At 47.2% G+C, this 13,866-nt stretch overlaps 1 protein-coding gene across 2 annotated transcripts in view; it reads left to right on the forward strand.

Moving 5' to 3' along the window:
• Positions 1 to 2,772: 2,772 nt before the first annotated feature.
• Positions 2,773 to 13,866, forward strand: part of TRIM36 (tripartite motif containing 36) — a 29,124-nt gene continuing 18,030 nt past the window's right edge. The window contains exons 1-2 of one of the 2 annotated variants that reach the window (XM_062599196.1): positions 2,773 to 2,835; positions 12,383 to 12,617. In XM_062599196.1, coding sequence (XP_062455180.1) covers positions 2,773 to 2,835; positions 12,383 to 12,617 — 298 coding nt within the window. Of the gene's footprint in view, positions 2,836 to 11,593; positions 11,631 to 12,382; positions 12,618 to 13,866 lie in introns of those variants that run through there. The other variant, XM_062599198.1, reaches the window with a different exon arrangement.

A 13,866-nucleotide genomic window follows, 5' to 3' on the forward strand; every position in this document is an offset into this window, starting at 1 on the left:
GATGGAGAGGGCTCGTGGTCATCCCAAACAGAGCTGCCATATAAGTATGCCGTTGCTGAAGCTGTAAAATCAATGTCAAAGTGAGCTGTGACACCGTCCTGTTTACCTGTCACTGACAGCCACCACACCTGGAGGAACATCAGTGCTGGCAGAGCTTACTCTGCAATAAAGCTGCTCCAAGAAAAGAGCACAAAGGAACCCTCTCTTTCTCCTCCTCCTCCAGTATCCGTCTTGCCTTGGCTGACTCATATGAGCTGTATTTACATCTCTTTATATATATGGCATGTTGCAATGAGAACCACAGCACTTCCTTGTGAGCTGTGATTGTGGTGTTGATCAACTTGATAAAAATGAGCGATAAGAAGGTGAAAGAAGGGGAAACTTTCCTTTTCAATCCCAAGTCCCAGAATTCCATGCCAGGCTGGTCAGAAACCCCACGTATAGCAGAAAGGAGCAAAACAAAACACACCACTGGAGCAAAAAATCACGAGGCAGCATTTTTAGAAATTCAGAGCACTTAATTTGAAATAGCAGTGTGATTTCATGGCCAAAGAGCACAAGGCAAAAGTGCAGCCACTTCGGAACAGTCATGTGACGTGCGCGCCATGGGGGACCGTGGTCTCCTGTGGTTTGGGAGACTGGTGGTGTGAGTCGTTTAACACGAACATAACAAACCTGCAACAAGATTTAGGTGCAGACGTGCCTCAGGCTGAAAGGTTTTTAGTGTGGTAAACTGCTCCATGAGGAGCTGTTGTCTTCTGTATCGTGGAGCAGAAAGGGCTGTAAATTCCTCAGCTTTTTCAAATGGCCTGTTATTACCGAATGGTAAGGTCAAAGGTACGTTTGCTGCTTGGCTCTGGTTATCATTTAGAGATTCACACTGATATTGTGGTATAATCTTCCTTGACACAGGAGTGCCTTCGTTGCTTAGCTCAAGACTGAAGTGGAGTCCTCAAAACGATTACGTGAGCAGCTTGGGCGATGTGAGACACACTTCTATAGAGCCCACTGTCCCAAGCTGAGCAAGCTCTGCTTTCTCACTGCAGTCACTACTTACCAAAGAAATTACGGTAGTGAAAACGTCCCACGTGAGTGCCATTCACTGAACTGGAATAAGATCAGAGAAGCAAAATATCTCACATCATGTTAAATTATGTATCGAGGACTTCTTAACTGCGTGAGTGACGACAGCTGCTTGTCCCTGTGCCTCTCTAACCGTTGTTTATTCCTAAGCTCCTTGCACAAAAGCAATACGTGGAGCACTGAAGCATACTGAAAGTGTGTCTCTATCACAAAAACAAGCTATTTGGTTAATGAGACATCTGATATATATAACTCTACAGTATCTAGTAACAAAAAAGACTGGTAGCTATTCCTGTGCCCCATTTTTCTGAGAAAGAAAGGGTATATTGTTTCAGTGAGTAACCTGCAGAAAGAATGTGGGATAACGTTACTACAGTATCAGTAGGCTTAGGAAATGCAGCCTCTGAAGAGATACATTATACTGGTAAAAACATACCCAAGGGTATTTTATAACACATGGAGTGATGTGCTCGATGGGCTACCTGGTGTCTCAAGTGTAAGAGTGGCTTGCCCCTTTCCACATTTTAGTTTTGGCATGAGCAAGGGGGAGAGATGAGAGTAGGGGACCAGCTACTTGTTAGCCCTTCTCTCTGAGTCTTGGGACAGCGAGGACGTAAGAGTTTGGGGGTGATTCTAGGACCAGAGGAGGAAGACATGAGCCAAATGCTGGCTAAAGCGACCTTTTGTGCCTCTGCCAGAAGCAGGCTACTGCAGCTGCTTGGAGCGAGCCAGGCAGCATGGAGCAGGAGCGTGCTGCCTGTGGGGTTGGTGGCATCATTCCCCAGCTGTCCTGTGGGACGTCTTGCCCACAGCACTTGAATGGTTTTGCAGTGTCTCTCCTTGCAGCTGGCCCTTTTACCAGCTGCAAGTCCTGCAGCGGGCCCTGCAGCCTGCCTGCCTCAAGCAGCAACTCACCCACCCGGGAGTACTGAGGTTGCCAGGGCCCGTTTTTCTGCCTCAGTTATGTACCGACACGTTGCCTCCATCTGACCTTGAGTGGCAGCATCAAGCTCTGGGATACGGCAAAATAGATGATAGAAGTTTTCCTCCTGTTTGAGTTACCCTACAAGTATGCTGTTAGCCAAGTGCAAGCACAACCACCCAGCTCATCCTAACACCTAGGTACGTTGCAGCAGCAGATGCTATTCTTTGTAATGTGCTTATGCACTCTTTCGTCTAAACAAAAGCTTGGAGTTTGAGAAAACACAGCGCCTTTCGATGAATGCATTATGCATACATCCCATTTTGAACTGTGCTTTCAAGTCCCTCTTTTGAAAAGAGGCATGTCTGCTTCGGTACTGCCTCCTCCAGCAGATCCAGCTGCAGGATCAGCCCCAAGGTTTTTCTAAAGCATTTCTTATGCTAGCATTTAAGTGCAACTCACGGCCATGCCACAGGATCCAGGGAAGACTGAGGGTGTATTTATACAGGGACACTTAGATTAGAGTGCGAGTACGCGCAGCCCGCTAGCTTTAACCCGGCGCGAGCAGCTGCACCACGCCTGCAGGCAGCGCGGCGGCATTTCTGGGTGCTAGAGGTGCGCCCGGGCGGCCGCCTGCCCCGCAGCCCCCCGCGGCTGCTGCGGGAGCCGTGTGCGGGGCCCGCGGGCGGCCCTGCCGCCGCACGGCCAGAAACCCCCACTGGGTTCCCGCCGCCCCGTGTGAAACTTTCGGAGCGCGGCCGCCCGCCATGTCCACGGCAGCCGGCGGCAGCCGCTTTGGCTACATCGTGGACCTGCTGGAGCGAGGCAAGGTGGGGGCCGGGGCCGCGGCCGGGAGGGTCCCTGGGGCCGGGAGGGTGGACGGGGCCGGGGTCTGCCAGGGGCTGCGGCGGGCGGGCGCGGGGCTGCGCCCACTGCAGCAGGGGAAGGCGCCTCCCACCCCTATTTTTAACTCTTTCAGAGTCCCTCTGTCTTTATTTATTATGGGTTTTTTTGGGGCCAACTTAACTCATCTGTAAGGTTAATGCGTATCTCGGAGGCTTGCGTGGTGTTCGCAGCACACTTCTGAGGCTGTCGGATGAAAAACAAAGCGCGGAGCGTCACTCAGCGCGCGGCGGTTAGACACCTGGCAGTTTTTGCAGCTTCCTGTTCTGTAAATGACAGCTTGTCCTTCTGCTAGTTTGTGGATATAGCGTGCTCATGTAGGCAGTATCCATGCCGACGGGTTACTTGGTGCTTTTTCTATTATCCGTCGTCGGCGTGGCTGCGGACTACGCTGGAGTGAAAAGCGTCACCCACAGGAAATGATTCAGAGTTTGCAAATATTTGGGGAGAAACAGTATGCGTTTGTTAAAACAAGGGGAAAAAATCCAGCTTCTCATAAATTGAGAACTGCTAACATATGTCAGAAACAAGGAGCTTTTATCCCCCACTGAAGACTTTGCTGTGATGAATTTTTTTAAAAAAACCCAAAACCTGAAATATATGTCATTTTTGAATTTTAAAACAAGTGCAGTATATAAAGGGCTTGTTTGGGAGATGCTGTTTCCATTCTGAAAGTAGAGTCGTTCTAGGTCATTTCCAGAGACTATGTTCAAACTGCAGTTCCAGTTCACCCACCGCTGCTTCCCACTCCCTCTCCTAAATGGTCTGAACGAACGTGTGGAGCAGGGTGAGAGACATCTTTCCTGGGTGATTTCCTGCTTCTCCTTCCTGGGCAAGAGTCACGCGTGCAGCTCCAAAGGACAGTTCAGACGGTCAAGTCTTGTTTTTTGTCACAGCCACCTTACACAATACACACAAAGTGTTCAGGCAAAGATCCCCTTTTGCCTGTGATTTCCCCTCGAAGGGGGATGATACTTCTGTGCTGTCTCTCACCGTTAAGCAGTCTGTGCTGGTAACTCGAGTTAGACTTCCCTCCGCAAGAGCATATGCTGCAGTAGACAACTGAGTTAGCACTTTTGAGTGAAATATGCGTATTTATTACAAACAGTGCTGTTCTTTATACACAGAGCATCACAGTTGCCAAGTCCCATCTCAAGAGACACTTGATGAGCTTGAAGAAAATAGGAGCAGTAGCTGTGCTGTGCTCTTAGCAGACTCTTTCGTAGAGGTTGTCACTCTATTTGAGACTCTTCAGGGGTGAGCTCTTGAGACCTCTCACTCTCCACTTTTCCTTTTGCATTTATTTCCCTTCAGAGTGGGGTGTTACATTGCAGCCCCTTTGTAATTTATTGAGGAGCTTTGAGTTTAATTCACCAGCTGTGGTTCTGCTTTCCCAGAGACAGTAGTGGAGACCTAGTCTACCCAGCCAAGACTACCCAACTGTACTGGTAACGCCCACTACAGGAGGAGCAGCCTGGACCAGCAGAAGAGTAATTCTGCTGGGATGATTAAGCTTCTTTCTCAAGTGACATAAACCACGCCAGCAAAAGGACTCTCCTGCTTGGTAAACTGTATTTGCTTAGGGGCAGGGTATTGCTGCTTAGAGGTCTCATTAGCATCGTTTCCCCTTTCCTGTGCTCTTAAATCAATAGAGCTGTTTCAACAAAGCCTGAGAGCATTAGCGTGCTCTGAATTCATAGACTGGTAAAAATCTAGCTGTCATAGAACAATGAACTTCTAGAGAAACAGAATGTAATAACAATACCTTATACTCACATACTCACCCATCTGCTGTATAGGATCCTAACTGGCATGATATAGCTAATTTATCAGCTTTTAGACTCCGAGCAAGTGACTCTTTTATAGAAAGAGGTCATGCTGTTTTCCAACACAGCTTGCCTTCTGTGTCAAGCCTCTCAAACTAGAACAAATCTTTAGGTTTTGCTTTCCCTAGGGGATGTGGCTCCAAAGACTTGTTATCCTTATTAGTGATTAAATTAATATTCCTGTGTGATACTAGTCCCCTGTGATTCTATTTCACACTCACAACTTACACATTGTACCTGGAACACAAAGATGTATATAAAACTCACAGCCCCAGTGACAGTCCTTGTGTAATCCATATGTCCACAGCATCTGTTATGGCTCAATGCAATGGTCTTTGAGATATTCTGGGCTTCCAAGGCACCTGTCGCAATCGTCACAGTAGCATCTGAGCACTTCAAAATATCCTTGTAAGATAGATAGATTAACTGTTAGCTACATTTTATAGCTGAGGCACTGAGGCAAAAAGAGATCGTATGACCTTCTTTCAGGACTCTCAAGTCTCAATTCAGATCTTAGCAAGGAAGGGCATACAACTGCCTCAAACCACATAATAGTCTAGAAATGGTTTGGGGATTTTTCACTCTTCTTCATTGTCCATAAATTTCTTCTCGCAATTTTTGTCAAACACAGATACCCCCACAATTAGTCTCCCTCACTCCATTCAAAGTTATGTTCCATTTTTATAGACTTACGTTTTCTTCATTGAAATGCATCTATTTCCTTTTTGATAACAACTTTAATTAATTTTTATATGCTGTAAATAAATACTTGTGTTTGATGGTGTAATTGATACCAATATGTCTCTATGTAGTAGAAACATTTTCGGGTATTTTTCTGCAAAAGGAATAAAATCCATAAACCAATATAAAACAGTATGAATTTCAGAGATGAGCTAGCATCACTGATGCTATGTGCACTAGCTGTTGATTTTATTGAAATGAGGGTCTTGGCATATTCCATTTTCTGATAAAATCCCTTCTGCTGTTTCCACACTCATTTATTTTGTCATCTGTTCCTGCTCAGCATGGTTTGCAGAAGCTGAGCGCGTGTGATTCATGAAGAACAGCTTTGAAAAGGGTGCTCCAGGAAACGCATTTTGAGAAATGGATACTTTTAAGAACAAGCCCAAAATCCCATTTGACAGCATGTAACTTTTCAAAATAATTGCTAAGAGCATGTGAAATTCTGCAAGCCCTCCACCCAGACCCTTCAGATAATTAAACACCAATTTTCTATCCCTGTCTTCTGTTGTTGTACAATGACGGGTGTACAATTCTCTTTAATGGCATTTTTTTTGTTCCTTCAGAGAGGATAAGGGATAGAGCTACATAGTGCTGTAAAAACCAAGTCACGTGAGGAACTGAAAAGAGGAAATGCAGTAAAAATTGACAAGCGGCTGTGGAGGTCAGTGGGTTGTTCTGAGCTGCCTGACTTAACTCAAATTGATCAGAAGATAAAGCTTTAGATATTTCATGCTTATGTGTGGGAAAACACTTGTGCAGGTGTTTGGTCCCTTTGAGGAGACTAATCCTTTCTTTTAACACCAGTTTTTACTACTGTTTACAGAGTATCCAGAAATGTGTTAGTTCATGTGTGTATTGTGAAGGGTATTTGTGCAAAAAGGTGACTTGGGTTAAAAGGGCACCTAAAGGTAACTTGGTATTGGATCTGGGTTAACAGCTTAAGATAGACTTCACAGAGGAGTCTGAGTTTGAAACCTTGCAGCTAAAAGAATAAAAATCCAACTTGCCTGTCTTCACCACTTTTAATCTGAGTTGCTTAGCTGAGTTAGTCAGTGCGTGTGACAAAGATGTGTTTCTACAGCATAGACATGCCCTCATCATTTCAGGGATGGATTTTCTGAAGAGTCTACAACAGCAAGGGATGTGATACCCTTGAGCTACCAAAGCTGAGCTACCAGCTTTGCCCTTAAGGAGAGAGATAGCTACAATCAGAAGTGAAGTAGAGAAGGCAGTGGGAACAGAAGTGCAATACACTATGTGGTACGTGTGTATTACTTCTGTTTTATACCATATCTTATATGGTGTCAGAAACTTGGGTCTGTGGTTGAGCTTCCTGTAAATTGGATTTTTTTAATGTAATCCTCTCACATTTGAAATGCTTTTAAAAATAACTATTATGCTTTGTTTCTTTTAAGCAGTAATATTTGTTTACAGTTGTGATTCAGTTCAGAGCTGTATTATTGAATTTCATATATATTTTTCATGGTAATTCTTATATTTGCTTGGCAAGTGAATACAAGGGATGGAGAGAAACTGTAGTGTCTTCTGTCTGGGCTGTTGTCTGTAGCTGCTCTTTGGATTCCCTGAGACTGCTACTCTCCAGGTTGTCCTTGATGTGAAGTAGAATACTGTAGACGTGGCAGTAAGTGAAAAAGTAAGGATATACTGAACTGACTTCTGCTTTGAGATGTGCCAGCTACAAATCCTTCCCAAAGCTGAACATAATCCTAATATTCTGGCAGTTCAGTGAGCATAGTCCTTACTGGTTCTGCACTCTGTTTCTAGCAATGGATAATGTGACCTTCCTGATTTGTTCAATCTGAGCTTCTGAGCTTTGTTAGGAATCCCATCAGACATGCAAAGGTTATGGTCCTGTAGCACATCTCTGCTCCTGTAAAGTAGATAAACAAGCACAATCAAAGGGTAATTTGGATCCAGCAAATGTCTTGCTACCAGAGAAAACACAAAGCAAAGGACTTGCAGGGTCTACAGGTCGGAAGAGAGATGTTATTTCTTTGGCATTTAGGAAGAAGGCATGTTAAAGCTGTCAGCTCAGGTGATTGGACTGGCACTATTTATCAGTGATCTATAGGTGCTGTCGTCAGATTAACTGAATATTCACAACTGTTTGATGTACCTGACAAGAACTGTAATTTTTGTCTTGGAAAACATGCAAAATAATTAAGCATTGCAGTCTCTCACAATTACTGAGAGTCCTCAGCAGTTAAGATGTGGCACCAGTGGGATAAGGAAAAGTTGCAGCTGTGGCTGTACATGAGGGATAAAGCAAGCACTCTTTACAATAATTATTCTTTTCCACACTGCAACCTAACAGAAATTTGAATGCAGATAAAATCCTCAGATTAAGGTTCGATATTTTTTATTTTATGACCAAAAAACCTCAAGTCATCATCATTTTCTTTGTATTGTAAAATACCAACGGCTGTAGGCCCTTGCTGGCTGCTCAGAATGACACAGCTGAAGGGTAGCTATCAAGAAGACAAAAGATGAGCCTGTACTACTAAGCCAAAAGAAGCACATTTCTCCCAGGCACTGTAAGTTCCAGCCTGACTGCTGAGCTAAACATATATCTCACCTTAGGTGATGGAGAAAAGGCTGGGGAAAATAATAACCCTCAAGGTTCAGCATTTTAAACTCTTAAGTAGAGAAGCAAATTGCACTGCTGACGATTTAGAAAGCCGGCTGTACGCTGCAACCCCACTGCATCCATCCTGGCCGAAACTTACTGCTCAGGGAGAAAAGTGTCTTATCTGGTAGCTTGGTCCCCAAGGCTGTGCCTGTACTGCCATGTTAGCTGAGGGCAGATTTCACACTTGAGTCTGAACATCACGCGTATGTACGCTGTGTACGGCTTGGCTCTGCTCTGATGCAAGTCTAGTGTGAGCCAATGAGCACTTCAGTCGGAGAAATGCAGACGCGGCAGGGAACTGGTGCACACTTGTGCTTTGGCTAGAAAAGCAGTGTAAATAAAACTCTCTTGAATGACTCGGTTCTGGATTTGAATGTGGCCTTGAGTGCAACCCCTGGAGGCAGGAGAGGTGTTGCCAGAATGCCCTGAGCTCTTCTGGCAGGGACGGGGCTATGCTGCTTTGTTTGGTAGGATCCCAATCACAGTACAAATAACACAGAACAGTGTAGGCTTTCTATTGCTTACCAAAAACCGGTGCCTCATCCTTTTCGAATCACACTAGTAGTTAGTGCAAATCAGTGCTTGAGAGACTACTGTGTACTACTGATTAAATTAACAAGCGCATTTAACCCCAGATGGGAGAGAAATAAGGATAACAAGACCATCCAGTTTTTCTCCTGTGCTGCTGATCTTGGGAATGCAAAGCACTCCTGCAGCTCCCTCAGTAAGCCCCACCTGCTGAGGAGCAAGAGCAAATTATGCAGGATGTGTTGAATTCTCTTGACACTTTCCAGGTATTTCTTGATGTAGAAAAAGGGATCCCTAGTTATTCTCTGCAAAACAGCTTTCCAACTGATGCGTGTATGTAGCTGAGAACAAAGCAGATGGATGGGTCTGACCTTAGTGGCCCCTTGTGTTTATTAACTCTTTCTGCAGAGGCTGCCAACAGCAGTGTCTTCAGAGGGTAGGTTACACTCTTAACCATTTAATGTATCAGTGATTCCTAACCATTCTTCTTTTTTTTTTTTTTTTTTTTTTCCTCTCAACCGTTTAAAGCTAATGCAGAGTTTGGCACTGTAAATGCAGTAGGCCTAGGCTGGGACTGGATCAAAAGTCTAGTAAAAAGGTATGAGTGCAGAAGGGGGAGTTTTGCCCTTTGGAGGCCTTCAAAGACCTTTACACCCATGGCACGTCTTAATGTGGTGAAGGAGATGGTAATTAAAATCCAGCTCTAAAGTACCTGAAGCCGGAGCAAACAGACGTGCAAACAAGTTAATACCTTAATGATCTACGAGGGGATTGGAGAAGCAGTCGCTCCCCAGCCCTGACAGTGACAGTGGCTGGCACTATGATGCAACTGCAGGCTGCGGGAGGACGGGAAGGACACCTGCGCTCCAGGCTTGGCCCCACTGACAACATTGTCCTGGGCTGGCAACTACATCTCCGGCATGAAGCGAAGCGTGGTTTCCCTTGCTGTGCTGGCTAAGATGAAGCTCGTCATACTGTTTCAAAGAGAGTAATAGAGCCAAAGAAGCTTTGGTCTTGTCTGCAGTGGATTGTTTATGTCACCCTAAATCAATCACATCCGGGATCAGCGATGGGTAGTGTGCTGACGTAGTCAAGGCTGGGTCGTGCTTATTAAGAACGACAGCCTTTTAAACATGCTCAAAAATCAGGAAACTAGGGATCATAAAGGAAGTTGGTTGATAATACAGTTATGCACAAGCGTCCAAATCATTACTCAATGTGTAGCTGGAGGGCTGACAACTAAACATGTCCTTATCAACCTGTTCCTCCTCCCTTGCATGCTTTTATTGCTGCAGGACAGTGCATGAACTTGGTCAAGTGACCAGATTCATTTTGAATATACAGACTCTGAATTAGTGGCAATTTCAGAATAATTTCAAGCCTACTACTCTGTATTTTTAAGAGGGTGGTTTCTAAAGTAAAAGTGTACTCTTACATGTAATCTAATCTTAAAAGTTCTTCTAATGTATTTTGCTTTGCAATGCTGGACATGCAAAAACATCACCTCTGACTTAGTAATTTCCAAGTATAATTTTCCATTCAAATTTCTTGGCCAGGTCATAGAAGCCCAAATGTAAATAATGACCAAAACCAAATTCAACTCTTCATATATATTTGTTTTATTGACTCACATGAAATGTAATTTCGAGGGGAGAAGGAGCTTATTATCCCAACGTTATTCTTTCAGGTAGACTATGCAAAAATAGGTCAAATTTAGGGTTTGTCAAACCGACAGCACTTCAACATTCGCATAGTCCCTACTCCATCTGTTTTAATTAACTAAACCTCTTTCTGTTGTGTTACATAAGGACACTGTACGTCTTAACCTTGAATTTCCTAACTAAAGGGTTTTTTTTGCCTTAGCCTACTACGTAGCTGCAGACAGCATTGTTTCTGCACCTTCCCCAGCATCTGAAGCCAGAGATTTAATGTATTTTCCATTTGCTCTGGCCGTTGGTGGGAAGGTGTCTGCCTCACCTTTCCAAACACAAACATGTTGTACAGAGAAGACAGGAGATGTGAACACTTGTAATGATCTTTGGTTTTCAGCCGGTCCAGCTGCCGCGAAAACCACCGGGGCTCGCCCGGCCGCTGCCCCGCCGGCCTTCCGCTGTCCTGGGCGTCGGGGCGTTTCTCCTTAGGGACAGACACACACGCGCGTGACCTTTAGAGGCGTAAGGAAGGCATTTTGAAGGGCAGATCGGGAACTATTTCTGCAGGGAAGAGTAGGGAAGAGGAACCGGAGCGGGAGCCCCGGAGCGGGAGTGTTTTGGGGTACGGCTCCCGCACCGGGAGGCTCCCGAGCAGCCCTCCAGGCCGCGCGGTCACAGCCCCGCGAAGCCGCCCTGCCCGGGGCCCGCGAGGCCGCGGCCACGTCCTGCGGCAGCGCGCCGGGGCAGAGCTGAGCCCGCCCGCCGGTCCTGCGGGGCCTTCGGACAGGCTGCGGCGGCGGCGGCGGCGGCCTCGGCACCTCCGCTCGGCCCCTCCCTCCGCCTCCCTCTCCGCCCGCCGCGTTTCGCGCACCGCGGCCCCTCAGCCGGAGCGGCCGTTGGGCCGGGGGCGGGGCCGAGGGGGCGGGGCGGGCCCGAGGGGGCGGGGCCTGCCGGGGCGCGGCGCCGCTGGACAGCTCCGGCGGGGAGGCGGCGCCGCGCTGCCCCCTGCCGGCGCCGCGCCGCGCCGCGCCCCGCGCGCCCTTCGCGCCGCGCCCCGGCAGGCGTGTCCGCCCGCCCGCCCGCCCGCCCGCCGCTCGCGCCGCGCGAGGCTGCTAGGTGCCGCGGCCGCCCGCCATTGTGCGCTGGGCGCCGCGCGGGCCCCGCCCGGCGCGGGCGGCACTAGGGAGCAGCCGCCCCGGGGCAGCGCCGGCAGCTCGCCGCCCTCCGCCCCGCCCCGGCCAGACGGCGCCCCGCCGGCCGCTGCAGCAGAGCCTGCGGGAGCGGGCGGCGCCAGGATGGAGGGCGACCGGCTGGAGCCCTCAGTGAGTGCCGCGGCGGCGGGGCCGGGGCGGCGGGGGGCTGCCCGCGTCCGCGCTGGCGGCGGGGGCCGCGCAGCCCTTCGCGGGCGGCGGCTTTGTCCTCGGCGCGGCGCCGCCCGCTCCCGCGGCAGCCGGGCGCCCTGCGGTGTCCGGGCGCTGCGCAGGTCCGAGGGCGGCTCGTTGTGCACCGACATTTTATTATTATTATTATTATTATTATTATTATTAAGAAATGGTTCTTGATTAGCGCTGTTCGCCTGACGAAGTCGAGGCGGTGTCAGTGCTTGCACGCTGCGGGAAAGCCCGACGGTTTTTTTACCGGTCTGACTTTGAGGGGGGGGAGGTTGTCCTTTATTCGTGTTTTTTTTTTTTTTTTTTTTTTTTTTTTTTAGAAACAAGCGAGCAAACTGAGTTAAACCTCTAGATTCCGATTTTTAACAACGCCAGTTGCTCTCACTTCACTGAGATTTTTACCCGGAGTTAAGACTACTTCCCCTCCTGTCCCCCCCCGCAATGCGGGCGGGACCTGCAGCTGAACCGCGTTCGCACGGTTCCGCGTGGAGCGAGCGTTGCCCGCGCTGGCAGGCGCCGCCGTGCCCGAGCCGCCGTGCCCGAGCCGCCCCCGGAGCACCGGCGCTGGGCAGAGCGGTTCCCTGCGGAGCTGGCGCTCGGTGGCCCGGTAACGCGCTACGTCCGCCCGGCTCGTGTTTCCTGCGCTTACACTTGCTTCCCCCCGCCCCTCTTCTGTCATGAAGGTTACCATAAAGAATATCGAAAGAGAGCTCATCTGCCCAGCGTGCAAGGAATTATTCACCCATCCGCTGATCCTTCCCTGTCAGCACAGTATTTGTCACAAATGCGTAAAAGAAATTCTCTTCACGCTCGAAGACTCTTTCACCGATGGAGGCTCTGAATCCTCTAATCAGAGTAGCCCTCGGATTCGAATCCATTCCCCTAGCATGGACAGAATTGACAGGATTAGCAGATCAGGTACGTATCGGAGTTTTGCGTGTTTCTCGAATTTCATACGTGACTTGGACTGACTGGTGCCTGCACTGGTAAAGGGTCTTCTTGGTATCCCTGACATACTGGTAGTTAAACGGATAACTTTGAGAATAGTGCGAGTCTTGTTCATTCTGCGTTAAGAACAATGGGAATATTTTTATTTTAAGGACAATGCACTCTATTTCATGTAGAAATAAATTAGTCTTTGTGGCATCATGTAAATGTTTGTAGCCATTGTTTTCATTTATTCCTGTGTTTCAGTGACTGCTGAGCATCAAGCTGTTGATTTCAACAATTTTATTATCTGTCATAATACTGTTAAGCTGTTCTCTCACATTTTTGCCAGCCTAAATTTTGTAGTTATGACTTCCCACTGAGTCTTTGCAGACTTTCCAAATAATAATTTTGTTCTATCCATTTCTTTGCATTTACATTAAATTGTTTCTGTAGAGGATGATCATTGCATGGTTGAAGAACTCTAATGGATGACTGTAACGAACAGTCTCTTTCAGCATGGTCTGCTTGAAGCTTTAAAGAACACTTAGCTTTATGGCCCTTATTGCTCTTTGTGATACCATACTGTAAAGATTCTTTGTTAGATTCTACTCAGTTATCTGTCTAATCCACAGATAAGCTGATCAACTTTATGCAGATATATGGAAAGTATTTCATGCATGCTATACTTCAAAGAAACCACACATTGTGGCTTTTAGGGCTCATTCTGGAATAATTATCCAATTTAAATCCACTCGCTGCAGTGATCTGGAAGAGCATTCATGTGCAAGACAAGTCCTAAATCTTGTGTTTCATGTTTTCTTCATGTTATCCTTCCCAGTGTTCCAAGGTGAAATGTTTTATTTCACCGTCTTCTCTTAAATGTTTCTTAACTTTAGTACTGATATTTTTCTCAAATAAGTTTGATAAGTAATCTTATCTTTGCCTTAATTTGTCTGATTGATGCTTACATGATATGAGGGAAACCTCAGTCAAGTGGCCCGTTATTTTCATTACAGCCCTATTCAGGTATGGGATGGAGAGCCAGCCACTAGTTAGCTCTACCTACAGTTCACTTACTGTCTTAGCCTCTTGCTAACTCCAGTTTCACGCAAGCTTAGAATGAGGGAGGAGAGCCTCGTGGTAAATGAATTCTCCCAAATAGAAGTCCATTTACCTTTTTTTACTCAGTAAGCACAATGTGCAGATATTCCTGCATGTGTATTGACTACAGCTCTCA

This window comes from Rhea pennata, chromosome Z (genome assembly GCF_028389875.1).
Source record: "Rhea pennata isolate bPtePen1 chromosome Z, bPtePen1.pri, whole genome shotgun sequence".
Lineage (NCBI taxonomy): Eukaryota > Metazoa > Chordata > Aves > Rheiformes > Rheidae > Rhea > Rhea pennata.